This window comes from Botryllus schlosseri, chromosome 7 (genome assembly GCF_051294905.1).
Source record: "Botryllus schlosseri isolate E-star chromosome 7, Bs_hap1, whole genome shotgun sequence".
In the NCBI taxonomy this organism is placed as follows: Eukaryota; Metazoa; Chordata; class Ascidiacea; order Stolidobranchia; family Styelidae; genus Botryllus; species Botryllus schlosseri.
Window position 1 is genome coordinate 10,282,640 of NC_137242.1, and position 19,501 is coordinate 10,302,140.

General features: G+C 44.1%; 4 protein-coding genes across 4 annotated transcripts; 1 reads left to right on the forward strand and 3 right to left on the reverse strand.

Moving 5' to 3' along the window:
- Window positions 1-2,257: 2,257 nt before the first annotated feature.
- LOC145443130 (uncharacterized) lies at window positions 2,258-3,991 on the reverse strand. The gene is made up of 2 exons (XM_080321125.1): window positions 3,859-3,991; window positions 2,258-3,702 (listed from the first exon to the last, which is right to left on the reverse strand). Exons 1-2 carry the CDS (start codon window positions 3,950-3,952, stop codon window positions 2,360-2,362), a joined length of 1,437 nt encoding a protein of 478 aa, XP_080177251.1. The 5' UTR covers window positions 3,953-3,991; the 3' UTR covers window positions 2,258-2,359.
- LOC145443131 (immunoglobulin-binding protein 1-like) lies at window positions 3,990-5,456 on the reverse strand. Its single transcript, XM_080321126.1, has one exon. The coding sequence runs from the start codon at window positions 5,454-5,456 to the stop codon at window positions 4,452-4,454; it is 1,005 nt and encodes a 334-aa protein (XP_080177252.1). The 3' UTR covers window positions 3,990-4,451.
- Window positions 5,457-5,465: 9 nt separating this feature from the next.
- Window positions 5,466-6,020, reverse strand: LOC145443132 (TM2 domain-containing protein 2-like). The gene has a single exon (XM_080321127.1). It carries the CDS (start codon window positions 6,018-6,020, stop codon window positions 5,466-5,468), a length of 555 nt encoding a protein of 184 aa, XP_080177253.1.
- Window positions 6,021-15,230: 9,210 nt separating this feature from the next.
- LOC145442510 (protein neuralized-like) lies at window positions 15,231-19,277 on the forward strand. The gene has a single exon (XM_080320443.1). It carries the CDS (start codon window positions 15,591-15,593, stop codon window positions 17,403-17,405), a length of 1,815 nt encoding a protein of 604 aa, XP_080176569.1. The 5' UTR covers window positions 15,231-15,590; the 3' UTR covers window positions 17,406-19,277.
- Window positions 19,278-19,501: the final 224 nt, after the last annotated feature.

Below are 19,501 nucleotides of genomic sequence, written 5' to 3' on the forward strand. Positions count from 1 at the left end.
GCCGAGCTTTAAGAACAAATATATCATTGTCCGATTAATGACGAGTGTCAGCTGAAAATAATCGGATTCATTTCAATATGACTATACTATACAATTCTACACTGAAGTCCTGTACCTCCAAGAAGCTGTTCAAATAGTGGTTAGGTATATCACAGGATAAAATGGATTTCGTGGCAAGGTTTCAATCCCTACATTGGGACCTATTAGGGAAATACTTCGGAAATCTTTATTTCAAACCACTGTTCGCTAATTTGATGAGACTGACAACTTCAAATCGAGAAGATTTCGCAGACACTAAGAAGTCACCCTGATGGACGTTACTATCTCCATATTTTTATTTTTTCACAAACCCCAACAGAACGTCTCTAAACAGCAATACGTATGTATCAGCAGGTTATTGGAAAATTGGCAATAAAAATGAATTTCCGCACTACGATAGTTCATGTCAGGCGATTATGATGATGATATGAGTCATGAGGTTTTAGCAGTTGTGGTGCGAAACTGCCTACTGCTTTCTCAAATTAAAAAATAAAACGAAAATTATGCGTGATCAGCCATTTTAAAAATTTAGAGGTCTCGCGGACCCCCTGAAATTGCTTCGCGGACCCCCGGTTGAGAACCGCTGTATTAGACCCTTTCCGTATTCTTATTGGACTCAATATCTTAAATTGATGTTGTTATTTCATGGTTGTGTAATTGGCTTTTCCACTTAATTTAACTAATTAAGTTTCCTTTTCATTGAAGGGGTTGTGTAACAGGTCCCTGCTGTCGTTCAACCATGAAATGTGTATATCTCGTAACTGAGAGACATCCTGTTCTAGAGTAATTTGCCTCTAGTATAAAACTACTGACTCATTTGCTAAACCTACTTGTAACAACGTCTGAAATATATTCGTATGTCTTGCGTATATATGCGTCTTAAGAAGATCTCACCAGGATACAGTACAGGATTCCAGGTTAAGTAGTCAGCCAGCTAAACCTATAATACTTTGGTTAGCTATACTTCTCCCTGGAACATTATACCATGTATTGTTGCAGAACTCAAATGAAAGCGAGATTGAGTTGTGACTTGGTTACAACCGTGGTGAAGCAACTGCAATCAATGCAGGGATTTCTAGTTTCCAGATATCCCTGAATATGTTTGGAAACGAATGCTGCCAATTTGACAGGCATGCCCCATTCAAAATGTGAATCCTAGTTCCCCTCCGCCACGAACCAATTTGCTATCATTCTGATATCGGCCGCCAATCAACACAAATTCTCTGCTTGAGCGATGAAAGCGACGCTGACTCCTGACACCACAGTAACACTCATGCTAATCTTTTACCCGCAGTTTCAGTGCAATGGCTTTGGGGAAGATGGTTGCTGAGTGTAGTGCCCTTTAATAACATGATTGTGATAATGAATATGTACTGCTTAAATCAATGTGGTCTGCCCCTGAGATTCATTTAGACCCCAGTTATAACGGAACTGATACTATCCAGTAGAGCAGGGGTGGGCAATTATTTTCCTCCGCGGGCCAATTGAGAGGTAGAAAATACATTGGCGGGCCGAGTGAAAACTTCTAGCTATATTATTTCTAAATTACATTGTTAATAAATACTGCTCGGTGAATGTGTTGTTGTTACGTAAAGAGAAAGTGACGGTTGCTTGCAGTTTTTTGCTGAAATTCTCCCTCCCTTGACTGAGTGTTTCGTGTCTTTTTCATAAGACTGACTTTAATAAAAGTCCTTAATTTCGACTTCATGCTCGGCAAAAACTAAAAGGACTGGTTTACCCCTGACTCCAGTATACAAATATTCGGTGCTCTAAACCTTTGAATTTCAGATTTCGGCTTTCTTTTTTTGACATGCCCCTTCATCCTTTATGGGTGCGAGTCATATAGTAATCGCGAGCACTGATTGACCTGTTTTACGAATTAGGGATTTGGAACACATACCGTATAATGGGTAATGTGACAATGGCCACAAAAAAAGTTTGAAAATATATGTATGGAAAAAGTGATGTCTTGTGACAAAAATTGCCACTCACACTTGGCCATAATTGTCTTTATTTTGAATCTGGATTACGCACGCGACATACGTAGGCAGCGTAATCGTAACTTAACAGGCTTCAAAGTAAAGGAATCTCCTGTGGTTTCAGTCATTTAAAAAGTAAGTTTTATGTTTTGGATTCCAAGCAACCTTTCGCGGGCCGCACAGAATAGCTTCGCGGGCCGCACTTTGCCCAGGTCTGCAGTAGAGTATCTACTACTGTGCACATCGTCAAAAACATTTAATTGAACAGTGGGAGGTAGAAAAACAGAAACTGGAAATATAATTTTGCATACTGTAAGGAAGGATTCTCGCATTGGATGCAGTCAGTCTGCCAAGACGAACGCAGGAAGCAGCGCTCCGTCTTCACCCAAAACGGCATCGAAATTTTGTAAAACATGCGCAAATTCCTGTGACGGCACGTCGCCTTTTTCACGCTTTACCATCCATTCGATTAAAGGTAGATAACAATCGCTCACACGCTTTACGAGTTCCTTTTCAACGATCAGACACTGGTGGGCCATCTTTTCTTCATAGAATTTCCTCACGGATCTAGCCGATTTGTAATAAATAGTTTCAACAGGTGACGGCGCATCGTCAAACAAGCCCTCGAGATCGCGACAGTTTGCACGAAGCGGAAGTTCATTTTGAAAACCTACACCAAGTTCGCTGTGGAACTTTACCGGCACAGCTTTTACTGTTTCAGTATATTTACGCTCAACGCTATTCAGTAATTCCTGCACCATATCCAGCATAACCGACTTATAATAATCAGAGATATGCCGCTTTTTCGACGGTAAACTTGACGATAGCTGCAATTCACTGTCCAGTAGGTTTATTGCTCTGGTGCAAATCCTCAAGCATTCGCTGGTCTCCCGCGTTAAGGCCTCCTTTGAGCGTGTGCGCGCGTAACTTGAGTCGCACCCCGATTTTTTACATAGCCTCTCAAAAAACATAGTCTCTTCGGCGCAATATGAATCTTTCCAGGACAGGGAAAGTTGATCCCTAACCTCGGCGTAGGTGGACAAGAGCTTTTTTGTCCGCGGTGGCAGTTTGATGTGAGGTTTAACTTCGGTAAACTGTACCTTGACTTTGTCCGAGTCGAAAACAATCGTCTTACCGTCTCCATTCTCTCGAGAATCCGGACTTGGAGGGCTATCTCCCGGAATATGCACACCGTTAGATTGGGGCTGATACGAGGATTCAGCCGGACCAATGTGGGGGGTAGTCGTCATAGCTTTCGTAGTACATGCCAGGTTATTGCGCGTGTGAGCTGCGGAAAGACTTTTAACACGCTTTGATTTATGCGTTGATTTCTCGATTCCTTTCGGAACCTTGGTATGCGCTGAATGTGATTTTGTGCAATTTGGTTTAGTAGTTCCCGAGACTTGGGCTGTCGGTACTAAACGTTTGGATTTGTTGTCTGCGACTCTAGGTTGCGATTCCAGATATTGAATCGTTGACTTTTTCTTCCTAATCGGTTTGTCGTTGGTTTCATGCAAAAGCTTTGCCTTTCGCAGGACGTCGTTAATGCTATCCAATTCTTTGTCTAGTTTTGATAGGTTGTTCTGTCTCACTTCATCTTTTTGCTTCTGGAGAAAGGATTCTTGATATGACTTCTGAACTGCGTCTGGCGCTTGCGATAGGAGCCACGGTCTCTTGATTTCATCTGGAAAAATGAAACACAACTCATCACTTTATCCAGAGCAAGCCCAAGTCAAGAGCAGAATGTTGTGCAGAGCATTTGCATGGCCATGCGAGATGTACAGAATTATCACAAACCACTAATACTGTAGGCTATACAACATATTTATAGTGATATTACTTAACAGATGCAGGTGATGTTCGTTATCATGCAGCAGTTTCTCATATTCCCCAATCACAGAATCGATCCATTGCTGTACTGGCTCCAATTCCATGAATGTGTAGAAAATAATTCAATATACTATCTTCCTGCTGTATAAAAAAATATTGTTGCTGGTCGAGCGCATACAAGGACAAGAAGAGTGGTGGAAAAATGTCACAGTAACCTAGACATAAAATGACTATGGATAGCAACAACCATCAATGTGGCACAATTCTGTCCAGGCGTAGTCTACACTTTTCGACAATCACACATGCAGAAAAATCGGTATTTGAAATATAAGAAGTTCATCATCTTATCAGTCACATCGTGGAATCAGATATATCGATGATCTCACCAATTTACCTAGACATGGAGATTTTTTAAGGTACTTAATTGCACTCAAGCCATTAAAAACTAACATGCCTAGACTCATGATGATATCTGAGAATTATAACTTTTAAATACGTGATCTAGAAAACGACTACCATCAAGTACTCGGCAGCTTTCTCAGAACCTAGAACAAGAAAATATTACAAAACAAACAATCGGAGTATGGCGCCAAGAATATGATATTATCCTCTGTTCATTCTGTTACCATCTCCCCTACGATGAGTATCTTTAAAATCATCGAAAGCTCTTTGCTTCATCAATGCTTCCTCATCATCTTCATCTTCACTTTTCTCTTCATGACCAGCCCCGCCGTTAGCGCCTTGAACACCCTGGTCTGGCAATGACCCAGCCGCCGCATGGGAGTCGTACCACTCTTCCACAGTCATAGATGGTAAGCTTGGATATCCTGCTCCAAAAACTGATGACTGAGCTTTGTCACGTGTTAGAATGAAATTCTTAGGTTCTGAGGATTTATTCTGGTTTTGTGGAGGTTGCGGAGGGTTAGCTTTGTCAGGAAGACTGTTCCAGAACTGCAAAATCTCTTTTTCTTGTGCTATGGACTCCATGCTTTCAGCCGACTTGTATATCCATTTCTCAATCACGGAAAACCAATAACTTCGTACTGTCTCATCGTCGGTTGATTCCATGTCTTCATCATCGCTTCCGATGATTGTTTTCAAGTGAGCGAGTCTTTCTTGGAGCTCTTTCTCCCGTTTAAACTTTGCGATTTTTGCTTCTCTCTTGGCATTCAACGCAGTCAAATCTCGGCCGGTTGTTATTTTCGCGTGATCGCCCCCTTCCAAAACGCCCTCGATGTAATTATTTGCGCCGATGTCATAGTCTTTACACCTTTCCAAAAATTGTATTAGAAACCCTTCCGCGGACTGGAGCATTTCTCTTCTGTGTTTGCGTTCTGTATGAATTAACAAAGTCAAGTCTGCGCAAATAGCTGGCGTGAGGAGGTATTTCAAATTAGAAGAAGTTATCTCGGAAGAATCTTCATTGGTGCTGAACAGCTTCAATTGATCGATCCGTTGAGTCACGATTTCAAGAAGTTTCAGAGTCGATTTGATTTGCGTTTGCACCGAATCTGACATTGTTGGTTCGGTACTCTGTTCAACCTTTGAATGAACGGTCAAGGCTTCAAAGAAGAGCTTCGACAATGGTTTTTGTTCCATCGTTTCCATGATGAGGAATCAGTATTCACACCAGTTGGATTTATCTGCGGGTGTAAGATCGCCGGTCAATAGCAATATAATGTCTGTAAACCACCAAACTCCAAGTCCACCAAGAGTCAAAAATTTTGCAACTCCAACACCAGTTTGACCCAAGCAGAACCTATCAACTCCTAGACACCCAAGAAATACCGAATACAATAATGTACTAATAAAGCAATAACCCGTGTACTTTAAGCAAGGTATACCGGACTTCTTAAAAGTGCGGTTTCCAGCACAGTCAATTGATTCGTCAAGTACGTGACAGTAAACCGTTGTAGTCTTCACTTCAGAATATTTTTGATAACCGAAATCTTCTGGCGCGCAGCCGATTCCTTCGTCGGCTTCGGAGCTGTTTATCGGTTTATGTAGTGAATCGCAGATGATGAATTCGTCGGGCAAGAGATTGCACTGAATAAGCGGCGACCATGGATCAATTTCTTGATTTTCCTGCTCCAGAGAATAAGACACTAAGACTGAGATTGCGAGAGAGAGTGCCGATATTACCACGCTCCAATACTGCATCGTAGACTGCATCAAAATAACAACGGGCGAAGTTGATTAGCATGGATTTGGATTTGGATTAGATAAAACCGGATTTTATGATTTTGGCCGGAGCTGAAGAGGATTTAGCATACTGTGATTTTCAGGAAGAAACTAAATAGTTTTATACACAGAAAAGATTTTATTCATATTGAGGTGATTTGTATAATGATTCATTGACCATGGAAAACTAATTATCGGATAGATGCGAAATACGGGACTAGATTCTAGATTCTCTAGTCTCTTCGTTAATAGATGAAAATTCTTAGTAAATCTGAACTGAACTGAAGATATAGTCATCATAATCATATAGGTGGCGATCAATACCAGTGACGTAAGGTCAGGGAGGAAAAAAAAACAACGATGATGTGAGGCAGTCGTCAGGATGAGTAAAGGAAAATTGTGAAAACCTTCCTGTCTTTTCATTGTATCGCATTCTTGTGGTGTATTGAACTGATGAAAATTGCTAATAAACCAATGATGATGATGATGATTTTCCGTCGATGGTCATGAATAACCAAATTTGAAGATTTTTCCATTCAACATCACTAATCACTAAAGGAGAGGTGAAGCACAGACGAGTCATCGTTCCCCACCTGCGATTAAGCAATTCCAGGGATATCTTGATCTAGATATCCCTAAAGAATTCTTCATAAACAGCAGCTCATAATTTCTATATAGCCGTTACTGCTAACTGGTTTGCAGAGCGCAAAATTTGACTAAATTGGTATCAATCGAAAGCTACCACGGTACCTCGGTAATTGCGAAAATATGAATTTTATTCTGCTCGTGGTCCTGAGTGTTCCTGAAAGTGTGCTCGGAGAACGCCTAAACGTCTTCTTTTTAGGAATTTGTCCTCTTTTCCCACAAAAACTGTTGAAATGCGATCAAAAACTGGACTCCAGTGCAGCGAACGACAGGGTCGGCAAGATAATTTACAAACGAAAAATACGTCCCTATGGGTATTTTTGGAGTCGAGTCAATAAAATGAACTTTTCTTGTCAATTAAACTAGAAATCGCCAATTCTATATGTATCAGTTACACTGCGGTCGTTGCCCCGAATATTTCAATGCTGACTTTTTTACCTCTGAATTAAAAGCGCACGAGTAGGCCTACAAACACACCCGCGTCCACGTCGTCCAAACATCAGTGTTGGGATGACTCGAGTCAACTTTTTGGTATGACTTGACTTGACTCGAGTCACTTTGGTAAATGACTTGACTTGACTTGACTCGGCGTATCAAAAATATGGATTGACTCGTGACTCGGAGCAAAATTCACGAGTCAATTTCAAGTCATCAAGCATTCGGTGACGATAAAAATCACTGTATCTTGCATGTTCGGATTGTTCGTCAAACGCTGGCGTAACTCGTGAGAGCGACCAATCATTCAATGATCGTGTGTTTTACTGAGCCTACATTATTCTCCAACAAATATATTGACCACAAACGAAGCGATCGAAGCTTAATTACAGCTTACGTTGTCGTAAACTAGTAGTCAAGTAGTTTAATACCAAAATATCTCTTGCTGTTCTCTGTTCTTACCTTAACCGAACCTTTTATTTTATTTTGAAATTAAAATCGAATAGAGTTTATATATTCCTCAACCATTGGCGCAGACACGAATTGTATCATATCAATATGTATAAATGGGTAATTTGCATCTTATCAATTCGTTTCTTTATTATTTATTTTGGCTGGTAACTATTAACTGAAGCTATGCAATTACTTACGCAGTTTAGCAGTTCTACGCATATGTAAGCGATACAGCCCCTTGTGACTCGAAGGTAGTGACTTGATCCCAACACTGCCAAACATCATATATGATCGACCGAAAAGATCATCACTCCATCAATTATGCCTGATGTGTGGTATTTCGCAAGCTCTTTCCGATGATGTGTCCATTGTCGGAATTGTAAGTCAGGCACAATCTCAAAAACCCGCCCGGAATTTGGCATTTGCCGTTCATTGAAATTGATGCCGACGCAATGCCCGGCAGCGCAATGTAATGCATCTTTGGCACTCGAATTTGTACTTAACCAGGACGAAGTTGAAAATGAAAATGGATTTTTATTCAAGTACTTTGCAAGCTCTTTCCGATGATGTGTCCATTGTCGGAATTGTATATGTCAGGTACAATCTTAAAAACCCGCCTGAATTTTGGCATTTGCCGTTCATTGAAATTGATGCCGACGCAATGCCCGGCAGCGCAATGTAATGCATCTTTGGCACTCGAATTTGTACTTAACCAGGACGATGTTGAAAATGAAAATGGATTTTTATTAAAGTACTTTGCAAGCTCTTTCCGGTGATGTGTCCATTGTAGGAATTGTAAGTCAGGTACAATCTCAAAAACCCGCCCGGAATTTGGCATTTGCCGTACATTGAAATTGATGCCGAGGCAATGTCCGATAGCGCAATGTAATGCATCATTGATACTCGTATTTGTAATGAACCAGGACGAAGTTGAAAATGAAAATGGAATTTTATTTAAGTACTTTGCAAGCTCTTTCCGATGATGTGTCCATTGTCGGAATTGTATGTCAGGTACACTCTCAAATCCAGCCTGAAAATAGACATTTGCTGTACATCGGCAGTTCGGTACTTAAGCAAATTGCCGAGAGCGAAATGCTAATCGTATTTAAAATTAAGCAGGACGAAATGCATCCCTAAATACAGAACTTTGCATGCACGAATGTGTATTTGGTGAAAATCGGAATATTTCGACACGGGATAGATCCGTTTTAATCGAGCAATCGGTGATTCGTCAAGTTGAGGGTTAATATTCCGTCTTGTCAAAAATCGTGTTTCACATGATCACAAAGATTTCGCCGAAATTTCGAGGAAGGTTGGTTCGATTGGTTTGAAATAAGGACAGATTTGTTTGAAATGAGGAGAGTCTCATGTTTGAAATGAGGATAGTCATGTCAGAAATAAGGATAGTTATGTTTGAAATAAGGATAGTCGCTATATTCACTATAAAGTCAGTTGCAGTACCAGGCACGACTTCCCAGTGGTAACCCAGTCCGAACACATCCCAGACATGATGTCCAAACACGCCCCAGACACGATGTCCGAATGGCAGCACAGACCGAACACACCCCAGACATGATGTTCAAACACGCGCCAGACACGATGTATGAGTGTCAATACAGGCCTAACACGCCCAAGACACCATGTCTGAATGGCAACACAGACCGAACACGCCCCAGACACGATGTCCTAGTGTCAACTCAGATCCGAAAACAACCCAGACACCATGTTTGAATGGCCGAACATGCCCCAGACAAGATGTCCGATTGGCATCACAGGCCGAACACACCCCAGACATGATGTCCAAACACGCCCCAGACACGATGTCCGGGTATCAACACAGGCCGAAAACGCCCAAGACACCATGTCCGAATGGCAACACAGGTCGAACACACCCCAGACATGATGTCCAAACACGCCCAAGACACCATGTCCGAATGGCAGCACAGGCCGAACACACCCCAGACATGATGTCCAAACACGCCCCAGACACGATGTCCGATTGGCAGCACAGGCCGAACACACCCCAGACATGATGTCCAAACACGCCCCAGACACGATGTCCGATTGGCAGGACAGGCCGAACACACCCCTGACATGATGTCCAAACACGCGCCAGACACGATGTCCGAGTGTCAATACAGGCCTAACACGCCCAAGACACCATGTGTGAATGGCAACACAGACCGGGCACGCCCCAGACACAATGTCCGAGTGTCAACTCAGACCGAACACAACCCAGATACCACGTTTGAATGGCCGAACACGGCCCAGACACGATGTCCGATTGGCAGCACAGGCCGAACACACCCCAGACATGATATCCAAACACGCCCCAGACACGATGTCCGATTGGCAGCACAGGCCGAACACACCCCAGACATGATATCCAAACACGCCCCAGACACGATGTCCGATTGGCAGCACAGGCCGAACACACCCCTGACATGATGTCCAAACACGCGCCAGACACGATGTCCGAGTGTCAAAACAGGCCTAACACGCCCAAGACACCATGTGTGAATGGCAACACAGACCGGGCACGCCCCAGACACAATGTCCGAGTGTCAACTCAGACCGAACACAACCCAGATACCATGTTTGAATGGCCGAACACGGCCCAGACACGATGTCCGATCGGCAGCACAGGCCGAACACACCCCAGACATGATGTCCAAACACGCCCCAGACACGATGTCCGATTGGCAGCACAGGCCGAACACACCCCTGACATGATGTCCAAACACGCGCCAGACACGATGTCCGAATGGCAACACAGACCGAACACGCCCCAGACATGATGTCCGAGCTTGCCGCAGACACGATGTCCGAGTGTCAACACAGGCCGACACGCCCCAGACATAATTTCTGAATGGCAGCACATGCCGAACACCACCCTGACATGATGTCGGAACACGCCCCAGAAACGATGTGCGATTGGCAACACAGTCCCAACACCCCCCCCCCCCCCCCCCCCCAGACACGATGTTAATAAGGTTGGTCATGTTTGAAATAAGGTCACTGGTCAGTCTCGTGTTTGAAATAAGGATAGTCATGTTAGAAATGAGGATAGTCATGTTTGATATAAGCTGGATAGTCATGTTTGAAATAAGGTTAGTCTCATGTTTGAAATGAGGATAGTCATGCTAGAAATAAGGATAGTCATGTTTGAAATAAGGATAGTCGCTATATTCACTATAAAGTCAGTTGCAGTACCAGGCACGACTTCCCAGTGGTAACCCAGTCCGAACATATCCCAGACATGATGTCCGAACACGCCCCAGACACGATGTCCTAGCGTCAACACAGTCCTAACATACCCCAGACATGATGTCCGAACACGCCCCAGACACGATGTCCGATTGGCAGCACAGGCCGAACACACCCCAGACATGATGTTCAAACACGCGCCAGACATCATGTCTGGGGTGTGTTCGGCCTGTGCTGCCAATCGGACATCATGTCTGGGGCATGTTCGGCCATTCAAACATGGTGTCTGGGTTGTGTTCGGATCTTAGTTGACACTCCGACATCGTGTCTGGGGCGTGTTCGGTCTGTGTTGCCATTCAGACATGGTGTCTTGGGCGTGTTAGGCCTGTGTTGACACTCGGACATCGTGTCTGGAGCGTGTTCGGACATCATGTCCGGGGTGTGTTCGGCCTGTGTTGCCAATCAGACATCGTGTCTGGGGCGTGTTCGGTCTGTGTTGTCATTCGGACATGGTGTCTTGGGCGTGTTCGGCCTGTGTTGATACTCAGTCGTCGTGTCTGGCGCGTGTTCGGATATCATGTCTGGGTCGAGATCGGCCATTCAAACATGGTGTCTGGGTTGTGTTCGGACTGAGTTGACACTCGGACATTGTGTCTGCGGCGAGTTTGGACATCATGTCTGGGATGTGTTCGGACTGGATCTGGTATGTGTTCGGACTGGGTTACCACTGGGAAATCGTGCCTGGTACTACAACTGACCTCATAGTGAATATATAGCGACTATCCTTATTTCAAACATGACTATCCTCATTTCTAACATGACTATCCTGATTTCAAACATGAGACTAACCTTATTTCAAACATGACTATCCTTATATCAAACATGACTATCCTCATTTCTAACATGACTATCCTTATTTCAAACATGACTATCCTCATTTCTAACATGACTATCCTGATTTCAAACATGAGATTAACCTTATTTCAAACATGACTATCCTTATATCAAACATGACTATCCTCATTTCTAACATGACTATCCTTATTTCAAACACGAGACTGACCTTATTTCAAACATGACCAACCTTATTAACATCGTGTCTGGGGGGAGGGTGTTGGGACTGTGTTGCCAATCGCACATCGTGTCTGGGGCGTGTTCCGACATTATGTCTGGGTTGTGTTCGGCATGTGCTGCCATTCAGACATTATGTCTGGGGCGTGTCGGCCTGTGTTGACACTCGGACATCGTGTCTGGCGCGTGTTTGGACATCATGTCAGGGGTGTGTTCGGCCTGTGCTGCCAATCGGACATCGTGTCTGGGGCGTGTTTGGACATCATGTCTGGAGTGTGTTCGGCTTGTGCTGCCAATCGGACATCGTGTCTGGGCCGTGTTCGGCCATTCAAACATGGTATCTGGGTTGTGTTCGGACTGAGTTGACACTCGGACATTGTGTCTGGGGCGTGTTCGGTCTGTGTTGCCATTCAGACATGGTGTCTTGGGCGTGTTAGGCCTGTATTGACACTCGTACATCGTGTCTGGCGCGTGTTTGAACATCATGTCTGGGGTGTGTTCGGCCTGTGCTGCCAATCGGACATCGTGTCTGGGGCGTGTTCGGTCCGTGTTGCCATTCGGACATGGTGTCTTGGGCGTGTTTGGACATCATGTCTGGGGTGTGTTCGACCTGTGTTGCCATTCGGACATGGTGTCTTGGGCGTTTTCGGTCTGTATTGATACCCGGACATCGTGTCTGGGGCGTGTTTGGACATTATGTCTGGGTTGTGTTCGGCATGTGCTGCCATTCAGACATTATGTCTGGGGCGTGTCGGCCTGTGTTGACACTCGGACATCGTGTCTGGCGCGTGTTTGGACATCATGTCAGGGGTGTGTTCGGCCTGTGCTGCCAATCGGACATCGTGTCTGGGGCGTGTTTGGACATCATGTCTGGGGTGTGTTCGGCCTGTGCTGCCAATCGGACATCGTGTCTGGGCCGTGTTCGGCCATTCAAACATGGTATCTGGGTTGTGTTCGGACTGAGTTGACACTCGGACATTGTGTCTGGGGCGTGTTCGGTCTGTGTTGCCGTTCAGACATGGTGTCTTGGGCGTGTTAGGCCTGTATTGACACTCGTACATCGTGTCTGGCGCGTGTTTGAACATCATGTCTGGGGTGTTCGGCCTGTGCTGCCAATCGGACATCGTGTCTGGGGCGTGTTCGGTCCGTGTTGCCATTCGGACATGGTGTCTTGGGCGTGTTTGGACATCATGTCTGGGGTGTGTTCGACCTGTGTTGCCATTCGGACATGGTGTCTTGGGCGTTTTCGGCCTGTGTTGATACCCGGACATCGTGTCTGGGGCGTGTTTGGACATCATGTCTGGAGTGTGTTCGGCTTGTGCTGCCAATCGGACATCGTGTCTGGGCCGTGTTCGGCCATTCAAACATGGTATCTGGGTTGTGTTCGGACTGAGTTGACACTCGGACATTGTGTCTGGGGCGTGTTCGGTCTGTGTTGCCATTCAGACATGGTGTCTTGGGCGTGTTAGGCCTGTATTGACACTCGTACATCGTGTCTGGCGCGTGTTTGAACATCATGTCTGGGGTGTGTTCGGCCTGTGCTGCCAATCGGACATCGTGTCTGGGGCGTGTTCGGTCCGTGTTGCCATTCGGACATGGTGTCTTGGGCGTGTTTGGACATCATGTCTGGGGTGTGTTCGACCTGTGTTGCCATTCGGACATGGTGTCTTGGGCGTTTTCGGTCTGTATTGATACCCGGACATCGTGTCTGGGGCGTGTTTGGACATCATGTCTGGGGTGTGTTCGGCCTGTGCTGCCAATCGGACATCGTGTCTGGGGCGTGTTCGGTCCGTGTTGCCATTCAAACATGGTTTTTGGGGCGTGTTCGGTCTGTGTTGCCATTCGGACATCGTGTCTGGCGCGTGTTTGGACATCATGTCAGGGGTGTGTTCGGCCTGTGCTGCCAATCGGACATCGTGTCTGGGGCGTGTTTGGACATCATGTCTGGGGTGTGTTCGGCCTGTGCTGCCAATCGGACATCGTGTCTGGGCCGTGTTCGGCCATTCAAACATGGTATCTGGGTTGTGTTCGGTCTGAGTTGACACTCGGACATTGTGTCTGGGGCGTGCCCGGTCTGTGTTGCCATTCACACATGGTGTCTTGGGCGTGTTAGGCCTGTATTGACACTCGGACATCGTGTCTGGGGCGTGTTTGAACATCATGTCTGGGGTGTGTTCGGCCTGTGCTGCCATTCGGACATCGTGTCTGGGGCGTGTTCGGACATCATGTCTGGGGTATGTTAGAACTGTGTTGACGCTAGGACATCGTGTCTGGGGCGTGTTTGGACATCATGTCTGGGATGTGTTCGGACTGGGTTACCACTGGGAAGTCGTGCCTGGTACTGCAACTGACTTTATAGTGAATATAGCGACTATCCTTATTTCAAACATGACTATCCTTATTTCTGACATGACTATCCTCATTTCAAACATGAGACTCTCCTCATTTCAAACAAATCTGTCCTTATTTCAAACCAATCGACCAACCCTGTAGGAAATTTCGCCAGCCCACGACTTGAGTAAGAATGTGTAATTGTATATTGTTCGGTTTGGCCGGCTGTTCGAATGTTTACGTTCGATACTCTGTCTGAATAAGTGAAATCGATAGTAGAATACTCGATGCCGATCCTCGCAAGATCGCCCCAGGCTTGAAAGTGTTGTACAGATGGATGTACGATTCTAATTCTAATTCTGGGATGATCCACCAATCAAGAATAATCCCAGAATTATCAAAGAAAATCTGAAATAACTCCACTTCTACGGCTTCGAATTGAGTCAAATTTGTTTTGCATCGTTTTTGAAGACAGCGCAACAATTTCATGGGGTTGGCAGAAAAATTTGAAAAAATTTTTTTTTTGCATTTTTAGGCAAATTCAAAATTTTCAAACTCTACGAAATCCGCGAATATTGGTTGGAATGAATTCAAATTTGGTGTGCGTCGTTTTTTAAGGCAACCTAACGATTTAATCAAGTAACCAGCAAGATTCAGGAAAAAAGGTTATTTTTGAACAGCCCTACTGTACAGGTATACACACAACCCTGGTTATTACTTATTAGATGAGTTGAGCAGGCACGATTAAGGAGAAACGAATGAATTAGTACTGTATCATTACCGTAGCTCGAAGATGCAGCTCGCAGCAGCTGTAACCCCTTTATTGTTCGTATATGTTCAGCATGACTATTGTGTATTTGTCACCAAATTCATTGTTGTTTTATAGCTGTAGCGTACATCGTCACGCAAACAAAAATTCGTTGTTCGATGGATAATAGTGTTCTGGTACCTACACTATATCAGGTTACGTAGGAACTTTGAGACTTTCGAAATGAACCATCCATAGCTTCATACGACTAATGGTCCTGTAAACAAACCAAACTGTGCCAAACCAGTTCCACTGTTTTATACTTGATGCTCACAAGTCACAGCAGACTATACAAAAAGCTGGATTGTTCCATATCGACCAAAGCTCATTCTGAATAAAAATGTTTTAGGTATTGTTTTAAATCTCGATCCACTGATATAGTCACGGTATTTGAATATCTCAAACCCAAGTGGATTATCATTCATCATGTTGATCAAATTGGAAAAGTACTTTCAGTTGTCAGTTTAGTATATATTGAGGTAATACTGTAAATTGGTATTTATCGAATAACTGATGACTCCAACTGTCTTCCTTTCCTTCCATTCTAGCATTGTTTTACATGGTACCGTTCATCAGGGTGTTTTGACTGCCAGGGACGGTTGGCATAGCGTATGGGTAATTCCAAATCGAAGGGTGAACACCCAAGTTATTCTGCTTACAATGAAGCCAAGTTGACATATGGACGGGCATACAACGCACAGCATTTGCCGGGCTACACTTCGGTTCTTGGATTTCATCACATACACGGCATCAACATCGAGTTACAAGCCAATAATAGAATTGCGAAAAGAACCTCTGGATTTTGCGACGCTATTGTGTTTTCATCAAGACGCATAAGGGCAGACGAAAAATTCATTTTGACACTGCACGACATTGATAATGGATGGAGTGGAGCGCTGCGTATTGGATTTACCTCTGTGAATCCGCAAGAAATGTCATCTGCTCTCCCAAAGTATGTGTGCCCGGATTTAACGAAGTTTCCTGGTTACTGGGCGAAAGCATTGTCAACGGCTGTTTGTCAGTTGAACAATGAGATAATTATTTCCGTAAACGGGAGGGGAGAACTCAATTACTCTGTCAACTACGGCCCGGAACAAACACTTTTTGATGGGATCGATGTCTCGGGTGATTTGTGGGCTCTTTTTGATTTATATGGAAATACCAAGTCACTAAAGATCAGAGCATACGATGAGGACCTAACAGCTACATTAGACTTGCCAATAAGTAACTCCCGCCACATACAGCTGCCTACGGATATGATTTCATTGGCTGCTTCGACTTTCGAGCTTGGAACCGATCATCTCGAACCTATTTCTTTCTCGGCCACTATGGGCGCCGGATTGAAATGCCGAAACCGCATTCACGTTACAAGAAAAGAAGATTACGCCGACGATAGCTGCGTTGCTTTCACAAACGTTCGACTTGGCGCGGGCCAAACGGCTTACTTTTACTGCGCAGAGTGTAGGGAACAGCGACTTAGCAGTTTGTTGGAAGAAATCAATTTCGGGATCGGGATCACCACCTGTGATCCTACGACATTGCCTGTTGGCGAGATTCCATGTGACGCTTCGTCATTAATGGACAGACCGGAATATTGGGTGTTTTATCGCGAATTCGCGAACCCACGGGTTGGCGAGTTTTTTTCAATTTCCGTCGAACGGGAAGGGATGATAACCTACACGCGACAGTTCGAAGACAAGGACGTACTGTTTCACGCCGACGTTTACGAGCCTTTGTATATATTTGTAGACTTGTCCGGGCCTGTGTCTTCCCTAGCTGTAGTAGGGATTAGCGGGACTTGCGTTGCGTCTGGCAGTAACTCGACAACCGCACTCAACTCTCTGGGGCACACATCTATCAATAATCGAGCCAATCGTAATGATCGCGATGAATATGTTCCTATGGGCTATCCCCATGAAAATGATTGGTATCATCAAACCAGTAGTGCGTCATCAGAAATGGTGCCACACGTGCTACCTGGAACTCCCCAACAGCCTGTGTCTACGTACCCGCACGAATACGTTCTATGCTCTCCACAAATCACTGACGACACAAGTTCCGACGATGATTTCCACGATAGTGTGGACAACCAGACAAATTTGGATAGACTTGCAATCTCCCAGACTCCTGACGCCGCTGAATTGAGTACATCCACCAACAAACGACCTGCTACTGGTGATTGTGCTGGCACCTCATCGAGTCAACGCTCCAAGTCTGATGACGAAGCCATTAAAAAAGGAGAGGCCAGCGGTGGTGAAGCGGAATGCGTTATATGCTGCGACGTGACCGCCAATTCCGTCATGTATCCTTGCGGCCACGCGTGTTTGTGTTACGATTGCGGTCAAGTTATCTTGAAACAAAAGTCTTCCCACTGTCCAATCTGTCGTGCAACCGTAAAGGACGTTATCAGAATTTATCAGTCCTGAAACACTGCTTCTTAGTTAGTTCGGCGAATAAGCAATTTACCACTCAACCACTCGGGTTTATGAGCTCTGTCATCATGGAAATGTGCAATGTATGACTTCGACAATGAAGTGACGTCACAGATTCTTACAGACCTAACAAAACTGCTGCTCAGGGTTGAAACCAAGTCACAAAGCTCCGAGTCATAAGTCATTCTCAATTTTAAGGTTTTGGCTCGAGTCAAGTCAAGTCATTTTCAATTCACCACCGAGTCCAAGTCATCGAGCAGGGGTTTGAGTCCGAGTTATGGTATTATGACTCGAGTCCAAGTCATTGTGTTGACTGCTCAGTTTCCAGTTTAAGTATTGTTAAATCCACTCTAATAACTCTATTTTGTGATATCGAATCGTTCACATTTATAATATGCTAATTTTCCTCACTTTTAACAGTTTCTGGTCAGATTATCAAATACCAGTACCAATAGACGTAATCCCAATAGGGTGGTTAGGTTACTGTTTTTCGAAATTACAATGAAATGTCGGTCTTGGCCGCCTGAGTCTCGAGTCATATGACTTGGTTCGAGTCATGCGCAATGACTCGAGTCCAAGTCGAGTCAATACACTGATTGACTCCAGTCGAGTCATTTCCGTATTTTGAGAAAATGACTCGAGTCAAGTCGAGGCATCAAAATATCGTGACTTGAGTCATTACAACCCTGCTGCTGCTCAAATTCAAAATTTTAGAGTGACACCGTTGTGGTGGTATTGTTTTTACACACTTCAAAAGTTAGTTGAACCCCAAAAAACTCCAACATCCCATTTTTCGTCGAGCACAAAGTAGTTCTGGGATCCAAGGAACTTCTGCATCGTTTATCGAACAGCATTTTGTGACTACTCGACCACTTCTACTTTGTATGTTGCACCAGGAATGATTATGATTTTCTTGTGTGCTATTTGTAACTACCGGTACTGAGTGCTTTAAGATACTTTTTCTGTTCCAACTTCAAAAGCTTGCAAATCTATTGTATTTTCCTATTATATTTTAGGTTATGTTAACTTTTCACTACATTTACGCCTCATAGTATTACATGCATGCCATTGCCATGCTAATGTGTATGTGACTGATGATGTTAGAGCTGCTGAAGGACTAATTTGATCACTTGAACGCCGACCAAGTAGTTCAAATTGTTCTCAAATCTTCGGAATTTAATGTTAACTTGAGCTAGAGATGCAGTCTAAGCGGGTTATTACCTGTACTGTCAGATTACATTCGCATGCCGAAGTCCCGCAATAGACCTTCCAATTGACTGTTTTGCACTGAAATATGGTACTTCGTACATCCAGATTATAAGCGATTTGGATTGCAGATTCTTTTTGTACGTTCTTACCATACTATGACATTTTTTGGCATGGCGCATATAGTGCATCTGTGTATTAAAGTCAGATGCAGTACTGCATCAAAATGTTGTGTCGATACGTCAGCCCAGTTTGAGTCCAAGGCAAACGTTTCCATCTCTTCGATAGAATTGTTCACAGCAGGATGGTACTTGAGTCACATTTGAAAAATGACTCAGTTCTTATGACGGTAGCACCTTCCCGAGAATCAATTCACATGTTATGGTGGAAAGGTGATGATTGTAAAGAGGCAAATCAAATATTTTAGTTTATCAAGACATGTTTTGTTTTGCAATAGATGAACAAAGTCGAAATATGGTATTTTATGTTATACATTCTCCAGTTACATCACGTACTTCTTACATACCTACTTGATTAGGCTCTAAACAAAAATACTTCCTCAATGCTACTTGGTGGCCTTTTTAATTCTCTGATTGCTTCATGCCATTTGTATAATTGAATCATCGCAATAATAAATGTTTACTTGTGAATATGATCTCACATTGTCGTTTGTGTTACTTATGGCGCCGGCTAGATCGTTGAACCCAACCCACAGACAGGTGGTCAAAGTAATCGCTGTTGGTACCCTAGCAGAAATGATGTACAATAGTAAAGTTCTACTCCAATGCAAGTTGTGACTTTGAATTATCGCATCCCAGTCAGAATCAAGACGGGAAAAAGCATCTTTTGAAGGAATCCACTATTTTTGAAATTGCTGAAACTTA